The sequence below is a fragment of the Ursus americanus genome, chromosome 31, assembly GCF_024610735.1.
Source record: "Ursus americanus isolate L20-20 chromosome 31, mUrsAme1.1.p, whole genome shotgun sequence".
NCBI classification, from domain to species: domain Eukaryota; kingdom Metazoa; phylum Chordata; class Mammalia; order Carnivora; family Ursidae; genus Ursus; species Ursus americanus.
This window is the reverse complement of record NC_142157.1, coordinates 16,665,303-16,686,779: the sequence shown is the minus strand read 5'-3', so window position 1 is coordinate 16,686,779 and position 21,477 is coordinate 16,665,303. Positions and strand designations below refer to the sequence as shown.

General features: G+C 43.4%; 1 protein-coding gene across 12 annotated transcripts in view; it reads left to right on the top strand.

Annotated features, from left to right (window-relative positions):
* Positions 1-8,463, top strand: part of LOC123785366 (armadillo repeat-containing protein 3) — a 123,420-nt gene extending 114,957 nt beyond the window's left edge. For 11 of the 12 annotated variants that reach the window (XM_045787120.2, XM_045787112.2, XM_045787134.2 and 8 more), the window contains 2 exons: positions 1,884-2,046; positions 7,208-8,463. In XM_045787120.2, coding sequence (XP_045643076.2) covers positions 1,884-2,046; positions 7,208-7,417 — 373 coding nt within the window. In that variant the 3' untranslated portion in view covers positions 7,418-8,463. Of the gene's footprint in view, positions 1-1,883; positions 2,047-6,353; positions 6,792-7,207 lie in introns of all 12 variants that reach the window. The other variant, XR_006777627.2, reaches the window with a different exon arrangement.
* Positions 8,464-21,477: the final 13,014 nt, after the last annotated feature.

Sequence of the window (21,477 nt, the reverse complement as noted above, 5' to 3'; positions counted from 1 at the left end):
CCACAATTTAAAGGAATCGTATTGTGAATTCATTGTAAACTCACAAATTATTTTCTTCTTATTATTTTTTTAATTTAAATTCAATGAATTAACATATAGTGTATTACTAGTTTCAGAGGTAGAGTTCAGTGATTCATCAGTCTTCCGTAACACCCAGTGCTCATTCCATCACGTGCCTTCCTTAATGCCCATCACCCAGTTCCCCACCCCCACAAAGTATTTTCTAATACAAGTAACCATCGCTGACTTTTAGGTCAGATGTCTGATATCTTACGTTTCGCGTGGCTCTTGAGTGAGGGTATGTGTGTTCTTAGGGATGGCTGTTGGGGCAGGCTCGACGCTCTGTGTACGCCAGCGACGGTGCCTTCTTAATTAGAGCATTTAATGTGAGTCCACTAAGAGAAATCTGAGAGCTTGACTTGGTAGCTGTAAGGGATTAGGAACCTCAGGAAGTGGAGGGTGGCCTCCGTCACTGGCACCGACAAGCAGTAAGTGAGCTACTGGATCCTGCAACAGCTGTAGTCTCGGCGGGAGCTTGTATCTACTCCAAGTAGAAGTGCATTGCTCTCATCAGACCTGGATGTGACAACCGCAAGAAACAGAGCCGCCAGATCATTGACTTCTTGTCAGCCAGAACTGGAAGAGAGTATTTTTGGCGACCGAAGTTTTCCTGATGTCCTTGAGAAGTGATGACTCAAGCAGAACTCTGATTTAGCTTATTGTAGCATTTGTCAAACGTCCTCATGCTTTGTTCCTATCAGAAATACTTTTCATCATTCTCAAATTATTGTGTTTTTTTTTTTTTAAGATTTTATTTATTTGACATAGACAGCTAGCGAGAGAGGGAACACAAGCAGGGGGAGTGGGAGAGGAAGAAGCAGGCTCATAGCGGAGGAGCCTGATGTGGGGCTCGATCCCATAACGCCGGGATCACGCCCTGAGCCGGAGGCAGATGCCTAACGGCTGCGCCACCCAGGCGCCCCACAAATTATTGTTGTTTTAACCTGAGCCCCTTGGGAGGCGAGATCCCGGAATTCGTCCCAGCGCCTTTGGTGCCCAGCATTCATTACAGGACGCCTGGCAGGGTCCTTGCGACAGCTCTCTCCCCGCCCCTTTCTCTGTTTTTCGCCACTGTTGTTCTTTGCTTGATCCTACATACAGCAAGAGGAAATTCTTTCTTAAAATTTGCGATTCTGCCTTGACTCCAATATCTGGTAGCCTTCATCGATGAACAGAGGATTTTTGCTGGTGTGTTTACCGACTTCTTTGGGGAGAGCCTCAAAGGAGGAGGAAACCCCCAGGCATAGTATACCACCCAACTTACCTAGTTTTCCTTTTGCCCCTTTCTCTCTCCTCTCACTTCAGTGTTACATAAATGCCTCTCAATCAAAAAGATAAGACGATTAAAAGGAAAAAACTTACAAAACTTGAAAATATTTGGGAATCCAGTGGGAAAATTTCCTACGTGTTTGTATTATCTCTGAGTTCAAATTCCATAAAAGGACCGTATGTTAGTACAATGCCTTGGATTTCAGACTGAAACATTTGAAAATATTTTTCAACAGCAAGATAGAACTTTAAAACTGCATTAATACAAATTTAGTCTGATACTGATTTGTATCTTGTTATAAATATTCGGAAAATTAGCATTCATTTCTTCCTTTGTGTTGAATGAAATTGTTAGAACTTCGGTTTATACATGATAGTTTGAAGACAGTAGACATAATGTTAACATGCTTATAGTAAGTTTAAAAAGTAAAGCAAAAAATAAAACTCAGAGGAAATACAGTTTTTACACATACAATTATACATACAGTTACACTCAAAGCATCCAGAATGAGATATGAAATTTGATTGATTTGATCTCAATGTAATTGACACAGGTATGTGGCAGAAAAAATGGGCGGTAAAGTTTCAAAAGAGAAGCTACCTGATTTCAGCTGGGAACTTCATATAAGTGAACTAAAATTTCAACTTAAATCCAATGTTGTACCAATTGGACTGATCAAAAAAGGAATCTTCTACCATCGAGCTTTGCTTTTCAAGGTACTTAAGATGTTTTGCCTCATTTGCCAGTTGATAAAAATGTTTGTCGTTCTCATAATGGTGTGAGCCATTGGCTAACATTTAACTGGTTGATATTAATCCCATCATTTAGAGTTCCTTCTATTTGAGATATATATGTACATGTGTATTTGCTAGACTATCGAAAGCATATTCATTCAACATTTATCATACATCTGCTATAGGCTGTGGGCTCTTCTAAGGTCTGGGAACATAGAGATACTAAAGTGACAGCCCCTATACCCGGTACCTTAAGCCCGACTTGTGGGTTCTAAGGAGATGTCAGGAAGAGTTTCAGGGGAGGAAGTGATATGCAGCCTGAGTATTAGAGCCTATGTAGGATTTCAGCAGGTAAAGAAGCAAGACAAGAGCATTCTATTTTTTTTTTTAAAGATTTTATTTATTTATTGGACAGAGAGAGACACAGCGAGAGAGGGAACATGAGCAGGGGGAGTGGGAGAGGGAGAAGCAGGCTTCCTGCTTAGCAGGGAGCCTGATGCGGGGCTCCATCCCAGGACCCTGGGATCATGACCTGAGCCGAAGGCAGACGCTTAAGGACTGAGCCACCCAGGCGCCCCGAAAAGAGCATTCTAAACAAAGCAAACCTGTTATACAAAATAACAGGAATGAGAGCCCCTGGTCCATCTGAGGAGCGTAGAGTAGTTTGTCTGGATGAAGGAGCGATGAGGGCTTGGATGAGGCTAATGGGCCAGATCATAAAACACCACGTGAGTTTGCTCTTGATCCTAAAATCTGTGAGCTGCTACTGAAAGTTAAGGGGAAGGCAGTAACATGATTTGAAAGACCATTGAGGCAACAGAATGGGGAATGAATTAGAGCAGGGGCAGGACTGGAGACAGGAAGACCAGTTGGAAGGTCAGTGGAGCAAGAAACACTGGTGACCTTTACTAAAGCCATAGCCGTGAGGATGTGAAAGAGGTGTGAATTTACAGGGAGATTTAAGAGATACAACTGAAAACAGCTGGTGTCCGCCTGGGTGTGGTATGAGGGATTGCATGAGAAGAACAAGGTGATTTTCAGGTCCTGGGTGGGGCAACCGGTAATGATGACATTATTCACTGAGATGGGGACACTAGAGAAGGATCCGAGTCAAAATTTTTCTCCATTGTGTCAAGTGTCTGGATTAATAGGACCTGCAAAAATGGTTTCTGAACTATAGACTGAATGTGCAAGATTCCTACCCCCTCCCAAATACCTCCAAACCTCTTTACACCCATGTGTATCTTGCTTCCAGTTCTAATTCCATCTCTAATCCAAATGCCAGTCTTCCCCTATTTTCTTGGATTTCTTGCTTTATCGAACTTTCTCATCTTAAATCTCTTTCTCTCTTGTTTTTCCTTTAAAATCTTAAGCTAAGTCTATACTATTTAAAGAGGAAATAGAAATCTTTTCTCATCAGAGCTACACCTAGTCCTGTAGCTCTTACTACCCTGACCACCGTCATTCTGAGCTACGCGTCAAGCACTTGACAAATGCAATTGTCAAGGTTGTGATTACTACCCTTGTTTGAAAGGCAAGAAAACTGAACTCAAAGAGGGAATTTACCCAAGGTCAACAGAGGCCCAGCTGGAACCCGAACCCGTGTCTACCTGAATCAAACCTACCACATTGCTTCTATCTGTAGATAATTCTCACTCCGGGTCAAAATTCAGAGTCATCTCAGCACCTTGTCCCTCCTTGCCACACCTCGTTTTTCTCCTCAGCCCACTGCAGCCTGGCCTGGGCTCCCTCTCAGAAAGGACCACGGGAATCTATCGTCTGTCTTACTTGATGATGTCAAAGAATTTGTCACTGACCATTCTTGTTCCTTGACACCACTCTTTAGTAACTGTTGTCCTCTCTTTCCACCTCATCTCAGTCGCCTTTGGCGACCTCTTTTCCTCCATCCCTCTTCAATGTGGGTTCCCTTATGGTTCCAGCCCCAGCTTCTCTTTTCTCACTTTCTGTACGTCATACGGTGAGGTCCTCCTGTCACATGGCCTTAAATGCTAACTAACTGCCTAAGGTGCCCCGATTCTTCCCTCTGTCCCACAAGCCTCTCCTGATTCGTGATCTGTGCGTCTGTCTGCACTCCAGCTGGCCGCTCCCGAGTGTCTCATAGGCACTGTATTGGCGTACCCGTGCTGCTCTCACAAAAGACCATACACTGGGGGCCTTAAACGGTCAACATTATTTCTCACAACTGGAGGCTGGGAAGTCTAAGATCGAGGTGCCGGCAGAGTCAGCGTCTGGTGAGGACCCTCTTCCTGGTTTGCAGTGGCCACTTTCTGCCTGTGTCCTCACATCCCGGACAGACAGGAGGCCCTGGTCTCTTCCTCCTTTACAAGGGCATTAATCCTGCAGTGGGAACTCCATGTTCGTGACCCCCTCTGAACCTAACTACCTAAAGGACCCACCTTCCCATACCACCCTACAGGGGATCAAGGTTTCAGCATATGAATTTGGGGGGGAGGGGGACACGAACATTCAGTCCATCGCATTATGCCGAACTGTGCGGAATCACACAATTCAGTAGCTGGGTCTTGCCCTCCCCTGACGTCCTGACCACCAATGCCCACTGATAAAATCTCTTATCCTTCCACCCTCCTAAATCATTCCCTCTTACAAATACTTTTCATCCTTCCTATTTTCTTCCAGTTTGTTGCCTCCTTTTTGGCTTTACTCTTCCCCCTTGGCAGCCTAGATGAATCATCCATAGGCCTTATAATTTGCTCACTAACTTCCCTCCCTTTCTCGACGCCATCCGTCCTCCCCACTGCCTTGCCAGTCCCCCCCAGGCCACTCTTTTCCAGCTCCTGGTCACAGGCTTTTCCTTTTGTCCTCAGCAGCTCTGCCCCCACATCTGCCCTTCTTTCTAGTAACACTTTCATCTCTGCCTCTTCCTCTAAGCAGTTTCCCACTTCGCAAAGATGATGGAGACTTTCAGCTGGGAACTCATTCAACTCAGTGGGAGGCAGTAACACCCTGAGGTTAGGAACTCAGACTCTGGTGACAGATCCCCTGGCTTCCAAGTTAGGTCACCACTTACGGTGACCTTCCTCGGGAAAATGACCTGACCTCAGTTTTACTCTCCATAAAATGGGGAATGAGATCGTTATCTATTTCACAGGATTATTTTGATGATTTAAAGTGCCTTGACATGGAGTTAAGAGAGCAATAAATATTATTTCAGAAAACATGTTTATTTTTGACCCCACTAGACAATGAGTGTAAGAAAATTCTAGAACCAATTCCATTGGAGGAAGGGGTGGCAGGTCCGGGGGGGCGGGGAGCAGTTTTTATACATCCAAGCAATCCTCAGACATCAGCTAGGTCAATGTAACTCAATTCTGACACTACCCACCTGGAGATAGCGTCAGATCCCACAGGTTACGGGCTCAGTCCTGCCACGCTGCCCCCTCCTCACCACACACACTTCAGCCAACCAGTCACAAACCCGTGGCTGTTGTCTGTGCTTCTGACCAGCCAGCTCTGGATTGGAGGTTCCCAAGAACACAGCCCCCTCAGGGTTGATTAATTTGCTAGAGGGGCTCACAGAACTCAGAAACATTTTACTTAATAGGTCACCAGTTTATTATAAAAGGATATAACTCAGGAACAGCCAGATGGAAGAAATGCTTAGAGAAAGGTATGGGGAGAGGGCTTGGAGCTTCCTCGCCCCGTGCCGGGCGCACCACTCTCCCTGAATCTCCACGTGGTCCCCACCAGGAAGCTCTCCAAACCCTCGCCTTTTGGGTTTTCGTGGAAGCTTCATTTCATAGGCACGATAGATGAAATCATTGCCACTGGTGGCTGATTCAACCTGCAGCCCCTCTCCCGTCCCCAGAGGTCGGAGTGGGACTGAATGTTGTAACCCTCAACATAAGATTGGTTCCCCTGCCAAACAGCCCCCATCCTTAAGTGCTGTCCAGAAGTCCCCTCATTAACATAAGGAAAGACACTTTTATGGTTCTCATCACTTAGGAAATTCCAAGGGTTTAGGAGTTCCGTGCCAGAAATGGGACAAAGACCAAACACGCATTTCTTCTTATAAATGACAATACCACAGGATGCCATCCATGTGGATACTGCTGTATTCGAGTTGACTGTTTACCAGGCAGGCTCAGACTAGATAGGATGGAAGGCTCTCAAAGTGACAACCATGTCTTAATCATCTTGGTCCACTCAAGAAAGACTACCTGGCGCCATCAATACGTGGCAAGTAATCAATAAATCCCATTCATACATACATGAATTATGAAAACAACGCAATTCGTGCCTTCTACTAGGAACGCTCGTGGAGTGCCTACTCTGTGCAGCATGCCTAGCTCTCAGCACATGGCGCGGCTTCATTCCCTTCCTCTCCGTAACCACCCTGCCAGGAAGGAGGTTCTGCTCTTGTTATCGTCATTTCTCAGATGAAGAAATGGAAGCACAGAAAGGCTGAGTCATTTGCCTGCGGTGACAACAACTAGACAGTGGCTGAGCCGAAATTCAAATCCAGGCGGTCCAAGCAACATTCTTAATCCACTACACTGAGGCTAAGAAGTTTCCAGATTATTTTCAAGGTACTTTTTAAATAGCCTCGGCACCAGGACAAATTGAAGAGAGCACTTCCAAGGAACATAAGCCACTCCGGAAGAAGCGGCAGCAGGCAGCCCGAGAAGGACCAGCCCGCCCGCTCACGGCACGGTCCCCATCACACAGAATAAATCGGCAAGAAAGAGGTACCCACCAATCTGATCCCTCCATTCAATCCCACTGCATATCACACCCACAGAGCAGCCTAGAAGCATAGAAAGATTGATAGATGCGGTAGTGCTGAAAGCCCGTGGAATAGCTTTTCTCCAATGACGTTATCAATCTTGTGCTGATACAATGCGGTGTAACTGCCTGAAAAATGTCGCTTCCCAGCAGGACCTACACAGAGATTTTGAGTCTACAGGATCTTGGGGAACAAGGGAACTTATCACATTTTATTGGCTCCTATCACAATATTCCACATTTTTTTTCAGCCTCCTTTCTAGCACTTCTTTGCAAGAGTTCTATATTTCACCTTCAACAAGGTGGGTCTTCCAGCTAAGGATTTTTCTCCGCCCCTCTCCCTCCTCACTTTTGGTTGATCTTGTGTTTTCTCCCACAGGCGCTGGCTGATAAAATTGGCATCGGCTGCTCTCTGGTTCGCGGGGAGTATGGCAGAGCTTGGAATGAAGTTAAGTTGATGAATGAATCTCGTAAAGGACTGATTGGGGCTTTCCCTCCCCCTGAGGTGTATATCGTTGACCTCATGTTCCATCCAGGCGGGTTGATGAAGTTAAAAAGTAAAGAGGCAGATCTTTACAGATATCTCTAAGCTACCAAATGAACAAGAAGGGGTTCACACAAGACATGCATTATATACACTTCTTGTGAAGTTCACCAATTGATTTTATTTCTTTAAATAGAAGTATTAGAAATGTTCTCTCTGTGTGGAAATGAGGACACTTGAATTGCACTTGGTGGTGGTTCTGATTTCAGGCTCTTGGCAAGGGTTCAGTCTGATTAGATCATATTATGCTCACTGTCCCTCGTGTAAAGTTTATTATTGTCAAAATTAATCCCCCCGCTATTTCCGGAGGAGCCTCTCTGCCCTTTGGGAATCGTGTGGTAAAGCACCCAGCTGCTGGCCACCCACCAGTTCCTGGGACAGTACCGCAGCCTCATGCCTGTCATTTTTCACCCCCAGAATGCTTCGGGAACACTTGGTTAAATACCTCCAGTAGTATTTTATGTCTTCAGTCACCTTGTCTCATGTTCATAAAGTCAGATTATTGATAGTTCAAATATTTATAGATGGATTTCAGTATTACAAATTCCTTTCTAAAAATTTGTTATTCACATTTAAAAAAACGTATTATTAAGAACATCTAATGTACTTCACTGAACTAAAAATCTTTCTAAAACCTATTCCCATAAACTGTGTTTGTCTTTTGTCCTGTCTTTGTTTTACTTGGAGATATACCTCCAGTTAAAAACAATTCTGATTTGGTTTTACACGTTTTCATACTGGGTCCTGAAAATAGTTGTTTTGAATTTACATACCCTAAAAATTCTTTTTTTGGAAAATTTTCAATATAGAAAGAGAACAAATCTTTGTGAGAAATTGTCATTTTAGTACTGAGAATGAAACAGGGAGCAAACACACATTTGAAAAGATAAATAGAAACTAGTAATATGATGACTGTCATAAAGTTTATATATCCTAGCCTGACTTCACGTTTACCATAATCATTTTACTAGAAGGTTTTTAAAAGTCAGCTTGATTTTAGAAATTAAGGCTGAGATGATTCTGTACGAACCGATGTGTAACTTCAAAGAATTTGGATTTCCTTATTTCAAAATAAAGTTCTTTATATCAAATGGTGTGGTAATTACATTAATCACGCAATTTCGTGAGCTGGAGCACGGATTGTAGCCTGCAAACCCGTCTAAGCATTTTCAAGTCTGTTTTGATCCAGAACACATTCAAAGTGGATTACAAAGATATGTAAGATGTAACAAGATAAAAATAAATGAAAAACAGGCGTAAGTGTTGGAAAGAAAGTTCAACAAGGCCAGGAATAAGCTTCGAATTCAAATGCATCCATGAAAATCCCATGCATTTGTTAGCGGTGGGTGAAAATTTGACGTTAAGCTCTCTAGCAGACAATGCAGTGGGAAATGCTATCAGTTACATGATTTATAACAGGGTCCGCCAGCTAAAAGCACAAAGCAGTTTCTCAGGAGGAACAAAGACCAGGGGAATTCCTCTTTGGGAGCTTCATACAGATGACAAATGTAATATAGAAAATAACATCATTGAAAAACAACCTCCTAGTAAGTTCTGAAAAGGGTTTTTGTAGGCAGTGGCCTAACAGCAAAATGGAATGAAGCAAAACTTCTATTCAGGGCCACTGTGCTGTGGTCCAGGTAGACACGATATTTTTCAGTCTGGTGCAGGCCAAGGGCCATCCCCCTCCCCTTTTCTCATCTTAGAAACGTTTGTGTGTAATGTCTCTCTCAACTGGCTTCTAGGTCATTATTGTGCAGGTTTGAGTTTAAATTCTATTTTCAGATAGTTCTTTGAAGTTCATCTGTTTTGTGTTACCAAAGACAACACGTCCACAATAGCAACACGAAGTATGAAGTACCGAGAAGTAGATTTAGTAAGAAATACACAAGAAAAACTATAAAATTTTAATGAGATCTGAATAAATGAAGCTACACATCATTTTCCTTGATGGAAACTCAGCAATATAAAGATTTCAGTGCTCCCCGTATTAACATATACATTTAGTATCTCATTGAGAATCCCAACACATTTTCTTTTCTAACCTGACAAATAGTAAACTTTATCTGGAAGAATGAATACATGTGCATGCCAATAATATTTGCAATAAAAAAATGAAGAGGAATTGGGTCCATCATATATCAGAACATATATTAAAAAGCAGTAATAAATTAGTATGGAATGGGCATAAAAATAGAACAATATTAAGAGTACAGACATATATTCATATAACACATATATGGATTTATTATTGATAAAAATAGCTTTTCTGCCAGGACCAGGGCACAATGATAGCCTATTCAGTAAATGACTATGGGAAACTTATTATCTTGGCAAAGGAACATCCTCTGTGTTTCTGACAGATACACTAGAAAACATAGAAGAAAATAGCTGACAAGTTTGGCTCTGTAAAACTTTAAATTCCTATTTAGAAAAATATAGCTTTGGGGTGCCTGGGTGGCTCAGTCATTAAACGTCTGCCTTCGGCTCAGGGCGTGATCCCGGCATTCTGGGATCGAGCCCCGCATCAGGCTCCACTGGGAGCCTGCTTCTTCCTCTCCCACTCCCCCTGCTTGTGTTCCCTCTCTCACTGAATGTCTCTCTCTCTGTCAAATAAATAAAATCTTTAAAAAAAAAAAAAAAGAAAAAAGATAAATACAGCATAAGCAAAAATATTTCTGTTCAGCAAAATAAAATGTAAGCAAAATCATAGGGAGGAAAACATTGGCAGCACACATAACAGACACCATGCCAATATCCTTAACAAACAAAGAGTTTCTGTAAACCAATGAAGAAAAGATAGTCCACTTGGAGAATAGTCGAAGACAGCAGTGTTTAAATAAGACATCTATACAGTGGCAATAAACAATCCCTGGATCTCGGTAGCTTGTCTTTTATCACATTGCATGTCAAACACAGGTCGGTAGAAGAGGCTCAGCTTTGCACAGTCACCCAAGGACCCAGGTCGACAGCAGCCCCTCTGTTTGGTTGCAGCACTATCTGGAATACATGACCTTCTAAACCACTGCAGTGGGAGGAGAAAATGCCAAGGGTCTCCTCCAGGAATTATGTGCTTTGGGCTGATAGAACATGTGATGTGGTAGACCCAGGAAATATGGGGTAATGTCTGGAACCAGGAAGAGCTGAATTAGAATCCTACCCTGTCACCTAAAAAGTGTGCAAACTCTGGCAGCCGTTGTGTGGTGAGGTTTCAAAACAATTTATATGAAGTAGCTTGTTGCTACTCTGTCAGAATCAAAGGCCACAGTTTTTCTTCCGGAGATCAAACCATTTCGTTAAAATTAATATCTGACTTTGGGTTTTTTTAGGGGGGGGAGGGGCAGAGGGAGAGAGAGAATCGCAAGCAGGCTCCACGCCCAGCACAGAGCCCAAAGCGGGGCTCAATCCCACGACCCTGAGATCATGACCTGAGCTGAAATCAAGAGTCGGACGCTTCACTGGCTGAGCCACCAAACGCCCCTAAAATTAATATCGAACTTTTTAAAGCAGCTATACGTGGAGAAATGGACAGTGAAGTAAAATCCTTTCCCCAGGCTTCCAGCTCTGGAGCGGGTATCATAAACGAGGATTCACGTCTACACTGCACTTTTAGTAAGCACACATCAGATCGAACATGCATTATTTCCCTGTCAGAGGAGCAGCCTTGTCATCCGTGAAAAACACTTTTCTAGATGTTCAAAATAATATGCAAAATCGAATGAGTACTGACCTTTTCTTTTTATTGACACAGAATTCTTTAAATATGGTAACTTGTTTCTCAGCAAGATACTACCATGCTATTCCTTTGCCAAAGGGGTCATCTGGAGATACAACTTCGGGGGTTTTGGGAGATGGTGCATTTTCCTTAGAACTCTTCACAGAAAGCCTCTGATACACACCCTGGTGGTGATAGATGCTTTCCCCCCTTTGACGCAGCACAACTAAGGGTAGGATCAACTGACTCTATGAAAATTATATGGAAAATATCAGTGTTTGGGGTAGATTCTTAAAGCAATGCAATAGTAAAAGCACTTATCTACAGTTTAGTATTTAAAAGTACTATTCTTTCATTAAAGTTACCTGAATATTGCCGTATAGATAACTGGCAAAAGCTTTACTTAGGCTTATACTCTTAAAACCATGAATATAATTATTTTAATAATAAAAGTGGACTTGACTTCAAAGGATAGCCATCAAAGCGGCAGGTGGGAATATATTAATATAATGAATTCAAGTAAAGCTCTTGCAAAACTCAGACAGGACAAGAGATCTGTAGCTTCTGCCAGTAAACAACCCACAAATCACAATTTTAAAAATATTAAGTATTGTTGGAAAGGGTAAATTCAATTATGATTTTATGTATGAATTCAATAGGCCTTTAATATTGAGAGGTAATATATTAGCAGTGGTAAAGGCCTAGATTTTAGAGTCAGAGCTGCAATTAAGTTGTGTGTCTACCTTTTTCTACCTGTGTGACCTTAACAAAATTACTACCTGTGTGACCTTAACAAAATTACTCAACCTCTCTGCAGGAAGGGATGTGTACGTATGTGAGTACGTGTGTGTGTGTGTGTGTGTGTGCAAGTGTGTATGTGCCTGTGTTTACAGCCTTCTTTTCTATGCTCACGTGATGTTCTCTTCATACCTCTTCAGCACATTTGGGGGGAATTCTTTATTCTACATGAATCTATTTCTTTAGATCAGAGGCCACCAAGTGTTTTTTGTAAAGGGCCAGACAGTAAATGTTTTAGGCTTTGCAGGCCATGGAGTCTCTGTTGCAACCATTCGGTTCTGCTCTTGTAGCATAAAAACAGCCACCGATAATGCGAGACAAAAATCTACTTACTAAAGAAGGTGTGGGCCAGATTTGGCTCATGGGCCAGTTTGTCAACCCTTGTTTTCAGTGATGAGCATATGGAGGGTGTGGACGTGGAAATGGTTAGACTCTCCTTAGCCTTGTCTCTGAGCACCTGGCTAAACATTCAGGGGAGACTCTCCCACTGCCATTTTTGTCTTTGTTTCCGTAGGCTCTAAGATGGACCTACTTATATTAATCCAATGGACACCAAAGCAGATGTCTTATTTTTCTATAAGGCTGAGGACAAATTTGACCTGTCCAGAAAAGAAATGAAATGTTCCTATCTTCTGAAGTGTGAAGGGTCTGAGGTTTTACCCCAGTGGTAAGCTAACTGCCACAGTTTCGTGGTTGCTGGCGTAAGACACGAGACTCCGAGGTCAGAGACAAAGGACTGTGTTACTCATAGCACAGCAAACAGCATGAGCCAGTGCAGTGTGTTAACTCTCCTTGCTCCCAAGTGTCATGGGGACAACCTGGATCGACCCGGAAGGATGCCTACAAGTGCAGTGGATTATGTTTCAGGGGGGAGACCCTGGGCTTAGAGAACCCAATCTTCTACAATGGGCAGTAAGCGTACCTGCCCTTTCACCAGAGGGAGACACTAGGTCTTCCCAGGCTGTGTGCCAGCATCCTCGAAAAGATAGTATGGAACGAAGGACAGCTAGGAAGCCTCTGTTTACAAGATATGCAGAAACAAAGGAGACTCATGGAGTATTGTCTCCCAGGAGCCTGATCAATTCTTAAGTATAAAAGGCTTTATGGGTTTTCTCATCTATAAAATAGATATAATTGACACATGGTTATGGAAACCTATGCTAGCCATGATCTCTATAATTATATACACATTTTTATAAAATCTTATATACATTGAAGTGTAAATATCCATATCTATATGTATATCTACATCTATATATCAGTTCAATGACTTATGTATCAGCTCAATGATTTGTGAGTCCAAATTTTCTTTCTTGCCAAAGGAGTGTTGGTGAGAAAATATGGTAGTTATCCTCAATATCACTAATCTTTTTTCTACAAGTTCAAACCCAAATTCAGATAAGCTTCCCCAGATGCCTTTTGCTCTTCTGATGACCTCTATAACCCTGTCTTTGGCACACATTCTGGCTTTTCCCCATATGCTTACTGCCCGGCACTGCCATTTTCCTAATGCACATAGCTATCGGGTACTAGTTCAGAGCACACACGGTCCTTGGCGTCAGAGGAACTTGGGTTTGAGTCCTCCGTTTGGGGGCATTCTTAACTGGGGGATGTTGAGCACATGTTTTGATTGTCTCGTCTTTAAAATGAGGATGTAATAATAGTAGTGACCTCATAAAGTTGCTCTGAGAAATAAATAAGATGGCGCCCATAACGTGCTCAGTACGGTGCTAAACATAGTAGCAGCGGACAACTGTTAGCTAGTATGCTTTGATCTCCTCCAATGAGACGGAAAGCTATTTCCCGTCTGGCAAACACCTTACTGGCGGAGTTACTAGCGCAGGGATAACTTGAGCGATCTTTGTTGACTGTCTTGATGCTTTAAACTCGCTGACTTTAAAGACTGAAGTGGGATTTTCATTTTCATTTGGGTACTTTTGAGTGTAGCCATGTGGTCAAGAAGAGACTGCCATCTCTGATTAGGTACTGATTTCCTTTTACCTTTTAGTGTAGAGGAGATGATGCCTGCACAGCCACTTTTGAATTTGTGCGATGGGAAGTGAAAATTCAGAAATGCTCACTGACTTTGGAGCTTACGTCTGAAATCAGCCTCATGACGCATGTGTGCGTTCCCGCGTAACCAACACCTTGCCTACCCACAGGATGCAACCCGTCGTGATTGCTTCATTGGGAAAGGGTGGAGCATTACTTCCATGGTTTAATGATTTTGTTTTGCTGCTCGGCCCATCTTGCCTGTGATTTCGAATGACTCTCCTTGCATATTTACCTTTTAAAGTAATCGGTGTAGTGAAGACTTCTCAGGTCCTTGTTAACTTGCTAACAGTGCATAAAGCTCCGTATTGGCTAAGATCTTGCCATCATCCAAAATCTGCGAAGGAGCAGGCCCTTGTTCTTACAAGTCCCCAGTAATCAACATCTGCTTTGGGTATATTTCAGTCACCAGTGTCTGGGTCTGACCTCAGGATGATGAGCTGAGAGCCATCAATTTCTTTTTCCAGCTCATAGGTATCAGCCCCCAAATCCTGCAGACAGTCCGACTCTGATTATCTTGAGAAAGTCCCAGTTTGTTTTACACAAGAACAGCTGGCATACAAGTGGAATCAAGCACTTTTAAGTAGTCATTAATCATACTGATGAGAACAGCTGAAACAAACAGTGTTCTCTCTAAGTACTTACGTATCTGACATACAAATCAAGTGATAGTCCAATTAGTTATTTATAGGTTCCTTTCTTTGAAAAATCGTAGTGCCTCTCTTTCCTCTTTGATTCCGTGGTCTTTACTTTTAGAAAAAAAACTTTGAGAACCCCAGATGAATGCATTTATATTTATATTATCAAGTCATTTATCTACTAAATCACTGAAAGTCAATCCTGCATACACAATTTTCTAGCTGTGTGATTTCGTTTATTTGCTCTCTGGAAAAATATTTTTAATCTCTTTTAACTTTATTAATACATATAAGAGAGAAATGCAGAAAAAGAGATCAATAGGATAGATGCTTACCGAATAGAAAGCTTGGCTTACATGCAATTATTTATTCCTTTTAGGATTAGGATGCGAGAGAAACCTTAATTGTTCAATGAGATGAGATTTTCCTTATGCAGCTATTTTCTCTAGCCAAACAAGACAATAATAAAATAAAAAATAAAAAGGGAGCTAAGAATTGTCAGAGATGGACTTCACTGCCCCACTCAGAAGAAATAATATGGAACCCACCCTAGCTGGCTTCAAGGATTAGCACAAAATTTAGCAACAGGAAAGCCCTCTCCATGCCGGGAGCCACGATTACTAGCTACACAGACATTATTGGTGAGTTAAAAACATTTATGGGATAATTCAAATGCTCCCTTCTCACTCATGTTCTTTACTAAACGAGTCCCCTGGGACTCAGGATTGCCATGTGCCGCCGACACACCAACACATTGAGAGATGTGCTCACGAAGACGAAATCCCATAGAAAGCAAACGAAGAAATGCGGAAGGCTTTGGTGTATCTCTTAAATACCAACCATCCGATTCCTTTTAGGCTTAGTTTTAGGTTCACCATTCCATTATCGGCATAGTCCCGAAGGCCTGGGCTAGATTGGGAGTGGTGTCTGGCTGGGAATCTAGTCCACAGCCATAAAGTAAATCACTCCAAGAAAGAAACTAAGTCTTGCCTTCAGGCTGCCGCCGGCCGAGCTTCAGAGCCTGGGAGAGGACCCTGACAGGGTAGCTTCCCCAGGACGTGTTCTATTATCATTTTTCACGTACAGTTGGCATCTCTGTCAAAGACACCATGTAGAAAGGACACAACTACCTACAGAGGTCAGCTATGAACTAGAAATTTCCACAGAGAAGGTCAGAGTGGGTCTTTAGCAAATGTTCCAAAGTGTTCTTTCAGCTCAGGTTTCAGTGTCAAAGGTTAAGTGTGGATATTAAGACATTAATCCAAGCAGAGATTTGCAAGTAACTGTTCTTCAAAGTTTAAAAAAAAAAAAAATAGAACCAAACTTTTTTTTTTTTTTAAGATTTTATTTATTTATTTGACAGAGATAGAGACAGCCAGCAAGAGAGGGAACACAAGCAGGGGGAGTGGGAGAGGAAGAAGCAGGCTCATAGCAGAGGAGCCCGATGTGGGACTCGATCCCAGAACGCTGGGATCACGCCCTGAGCTGAAGGCAGACGCTTAACCGCTGTGCCACCCAGGCGCCCCTAAACTTTTTTTTTTTTAAGTAGACTCTATGGCCAACGTGGGGCTTGAGCTCACAACCCCAAGGTCATGAGTTGCATGCTCTGCGAACCGAGCCAGCCAGGCTTCCCCCCCCCCATTTTTTTAAATGAGTGTATTCATTCCTATAAAAAGACAATTAAAAAATATATGAAATAAATTGTCTAAGAAACTTGAGACCCATGTTGCCCTGAATGCCTTGATTGGAAGATGTCCTTGGATTTAAAATTTTGTTATTCCAGTTTTGTTGCTGGCCGATGACGGAGCTCACACCCTACTCCGAAGTATGGCAACTTGGCATACGAGAATTTTTAGCTGAAGGAATTTGAGAAATGCCAGGCACAGGAAGGTCTCCCTGACTTTCCCTGTGTCCCCCAAAACAGGTCGTGAGATCCTCACGTGACAGGTGCCCTCCCTATACCCAGAGGCAAGGAACATCCTCATCTCTGAAGTCTGAAGACTTCTGAGAGGAATTTGAAAGAAAAGGCTTTGCTAAGTTTCCTCCAACATTACAACAATTGGCTTGTATCCTTTGTCCTATCGTGTTTTCCATGACTTACAATTTTCATCAAACCTAATATACAAACATGCAGGTTTCACCTTTCTGGGGGTCTTCATTTTCTTATGAAGGCTCCTGTGTCATGTAAAACTTACATTAAATAAATTTGTACACTTTTCTCTTGTTATGAGAATTTTGTCTGTTCAATCTACAGAACTCCAGTTAGAGAACCTAGGAGGGTAGGTGGAAAAAGAACTTCTCTCCTCCCCTGCACTGAAGTGGGGCAGGCTTGAGCTGATTGGCCCATCTCCCTGTCTTTTTAGATTCATGCCATTGAGATACTTAATCACTAAAATCCTTGGGCTTTGAGAATATTTAGATGATGGGCTCCTATTGGGCACCAGTACCCGTTGGTATGCTATTTTTATTCTTGGGACTTGGGTATGTGGTTTCCACAGGGAGTAATATTTGTACTCTCCCTTTCCAAGCAATAGAATCACTCACTCCCCAGTCTCCTAATTATGGATGTAAATTGTGAGCACATTGTAATTAGCATAATGCCTGGAAAGATATCTCATTATAATTTTTAAAACTTTTATGCACAGCTGTAAGCAAAATTTGAAATGACCATCAGCAAACACCATGGTGGGAGAGTTGAGTCTGTTTATCAGGTGAAGGCCAGGTTCATAGCTTAGCTCTGCTACTCACTGAGTGCACGGTCTTGGGCAAGTGACTCTGGCTCTCAGTTTCTTCGCCCAGAAAATGGCAATGACAGTACTCCCTTCTCATCAGGTTGTTGTGAGACTCGAATAGATGAATAAACACAAAGTGGTTAAAAACGGTGCCTGGCCTAGAGAATGAATCCGGTGAATGTCCACTGTCCTCAGCCCATTCACACCATGCCCTGGCACCCAGATTTTCAGATATAATCCACATAAAGGGGGATCTGAGGGTTGAAACAATCCACAGCCTCCTTCCTTTCCGTGAGGGCCGCACTGGGTATCAGGAGAACAGTGGAGCCAACCACCTCTCTTGACCACACCAGAAATCTTCTCTCTTCTCCCCGTGGTTTGTAAGGGTGAGTTGGGGTGAGGACAGTTATGCCCTCCCATGTTTGCTTCTAACAAAACAAGACTAGAAAAATCTGCCCGAATGGTTTCTGTCAGCCCTAGGAGTATGATAAAAGGCTTCTTTTTTCTTAAAAGAAAAATCACTTTTAATCACTCAGTGTCAGAAGCCGGGACTTTCTGTTGTGAAGCAACCAGAGCCCCTGCTTCCTTTGCTCCCCCAGTGGAGCCAGGCCGGAGGAGGCAAGGGCGTCTGGGCCGAGCCCTTGAAACTCAAGGGCAAGGGAGGGCCTGGAAAGTCCAGGGTTTCCTGATCTCCAGGGCTCCAGACAACAGCTGGGCTTTCCAGGAATTCAGTGCAGCAAAGCGGGGAGCGTCCTCATGTCTGTACTTGAGATTCCCAGCACGCTGGGTCAGCAGGTGCGCCCCCAGCAAACCCTGCCGTGGGCAAAGCTGGCTTCCCAGCCCACTTTCCCCCCTCTTCTCCCAACAGGCACCCCCACCAGCCCCCACACACCCTCAGGCTCATCAGAGCCCGCTCTCCGGAGGCCCATCAATTCCAAAGCCTTCTTTCTAGAATGATGAACTCTTTCGAATCTGCATTTTAAAGATATAAAAAACTGGAAGCCGAAAGAATGATTCCTCAGTTGTGGAATTTTAAGTTATCAGTGAACAGGCTCAAATGCATTATTTTGTTTTTAAGAAATACATGCTCATTGTAGACAATAGGGAAAATATAGCAAAGAAGTTTTCTATCAACCAGAGTGTTTGTTTTGATAGCATTCTTTCCAGCCTATTCATATGTACTTTTTAACAAACCTAATGACCTACTGAATATGCAGATTTTGTTCCTATCCAGTGTAGATCACATTTATCTAGGAAGGATGGAGGGTGGGTGGGAGAAGGGCTGGAACAAGAGGGATCCTCCTGGCATCCAGAAGTCGTGTGACAGTCAGTAGCTCCCGCCCTGGACGCATGCCACCGTCCCTCCCCTTGCTCAAGGGGAAGCCCAGCAATAAGCAAAGTGGGGAGAAAAGAACTTGGCCATGGTACATTTCCTACCTCCTCTTCCTGTGCTTTGAGCCACTGGACCTTTCTCAAAGGCCTTGGCTTTGTGGAATAGCAGCCACAACCCGTGACAAGCTGGGTGATAAATAGGATATTGATGGGCAATTACCTGACACCAAATAGCTCCATAAATCAATGTGCTAGGAGCTGGTACCACAGTCAAGGGCAGCTCTCAGCGACTGCCGGCCCCGCAGCCCTGCAAGGTGAGGATGGGGAGCAGAGGCAGCCCTTTGGAGCACCTTGCAGAGAACGGAAGATTTCCTAAGTGGGGAGCCATGGTGTGGCCACCAGTGTCCTGGTTTGTGGAGCCTCACGAGGGGTTGGGGCCCAAACGAGGCTGGGCTCTTGCTTTGGTGCCTTCCTGCTATGATCAGCTCCGTGATACTTCGTGACCTCCTCCTGCATGGGCGGGGGGTGGGGGTGGGGGGGTAAGATAGTGCTTTAGAATTCTGAAGGTAATACAGTCTCCTTGTAGAGAGTTTTTTAAATGTTACACAAATAGGTAAAGAAGCAGCTGTCACGCACAGTCCCATAACCAGAGGTGACTAACCACTGTGAACATTTTGTCTCCTTTCAGGCTTAAAAAAATGGCGTACCCATAACCTGGGTGCCAAAATGTGGTGAGTTTTCATCCTCTGTCCCCATCACCACCCATTCAAGGACACACCTTCCCGCCGCTCCCACCACCACCGAGGGGCCAATTCGTCTTCCCCTCGCTCAAAAGGCAGGAGCTCGAATGTCAGGCAATGGCTTCCTTGTCAAAAGATGGATCCAGAAGCTTCGAGCTGCCCTGATCCCTGACATGCTAAATCCTCCCTGCTCAGTCTGAATTCACACACAAGAGGTGTCCTCCCACCCACAAAATCTCAACCCAGACAGGCAAAATGCTTCAGTACCAAGAAACAATAAGGATAACAAAAAACCGTGGAAATCTGGCGCGCATTTTCGGCGCTCCAAGCAGAGCCGTTTGCCCGAGAGCACGGCTACCCTCCTGAATGTCACCGGGGAAAACCTGCGCAGACTTCTCTCCAGTGGGCCTCCTTCCTGGAAGGAAAAGAAGACCGAACAAAGGCTTGATTCCCTCACTCCTGCGGGAGTCATTGTGAGAAAATAAATGAAGTCAGATTGCGAGACTTAATAAAGTCCTCTAATACGGTTATTTTGCAGATAATGACTGAAGCTTTCTTTAAAGCCCCTTTACAACATTTTAAATTCATACAAAGCAGGAATTGCTTTAAATGAACATTCCTTGATTCCTCATCTTTCAGCCCCAGATGCAGACCAGGACTGGGCACAAATATTTTTTACTTGCTGTGGGGATATATCTCATTTCTCATAAGGCTCCTTATCAATTACAGCCTACATGGAATTTGCCGTAAGCATGTCTAAATGAAAAACACACCTTCTCGGGCCCTGTAACAAAATCAATCCCTCAGCAGGAGAGTGAAAGCTTGTCTAGATCTTGCATTGAAATGCACATTTGCATGCTAATTACCCAGAAAGCTCCTCTAATTCAGTGAGGTGTTATGGAAATGCTAAATCAGAATTCTAGGAGCCCAGGAACTGAGAGTGGCTTAGATGGAAACAATTGCAATACAATTTATGTTTAAAGTCATTTCTAGAATCCACTTGAGCTGGATTGGCCATGTCCAGATTAACCACAGAATGCTTTCTTGAAGTCACTGGGACTGCGGATAGGAGCAAATGGCTCACTTTTTTTCCGTGCCATTTACAGCTTAGGGATGCCTTTTCAGGCGGGTTTCAAAGTCTGCGTGCCTGAATACGAGAAAATACAAACATCGCAACTCCCAGACCGCCCCAAAGAAGCACGCAACCACAGCTCCAAAAGTTCCGTTCGATGGCTAAAAATATGTTGTTTGCAAATAGGGTTATAATTGAAAAGAATTATTTTCCGATGGAATGAAATTACGCTACAGCTATTCGGCAAAATCAGTCTGCGAATACAGTTTGCAAACTGCTTTCTTCCACTGAAAACAACAAAGTATTCATACATATAAATGACAAGCAAACAGCTTTTTGGTTTTCTTAATATTCTCCTCTCTCCATCGTTGAGACGAGTGGGAAACATTTTTCCCTTTCCCTTTGCGGAAAGATGCTCTGTTTCTTCTATTTTGCCATTTTCTCTTTTGCTTCTGGAAGGTTTGGAAGCCCTGAGAATGCCAAATCGAAGTGGACATTTTTCTTAGTCTGATCTAAGTCTTTGTGGGTGGTTTTTGCTCAGGCTGCTTTTTACACTTGTGCCAACCTTTCTCCTGTTCTGAGTGTTCCCTAACATACCAGTGGTACCAAGTGGCTCTGAACACCTCCGAGCAGCGTCGCCCCATTAACCAAAAACTCCTGAAAGGCAGAACCAGTGTGTCTGCCTTCTAATCCTGAGTCCAGACCAGCCCTACCTACCCAAGCCCCTAGGGCAGGCTGGATGGAGGGCGCAGGTTACCCACTCTGTTGTCCTCTTAGTTCAAAATCTCTCTCTCGAAATTGTTTGCATTTTTAAATCTTGAATTAAAATAGTGGATTAGGACCCAGAAAACTTGTTCTCTTTCTGAACTGTTCTACAGACAGAATCATTGAACCCCCAGAACCAAGGATCCTAAGTGTGCATGGGCATGGAGAGTAACGAAGAGGGCAGGGGATGGAAGCACGTGTCGTAGACGATGTGATATGTGTCTATGCCGTGAAATTTACCTAGCACATTCCGAATGCTAG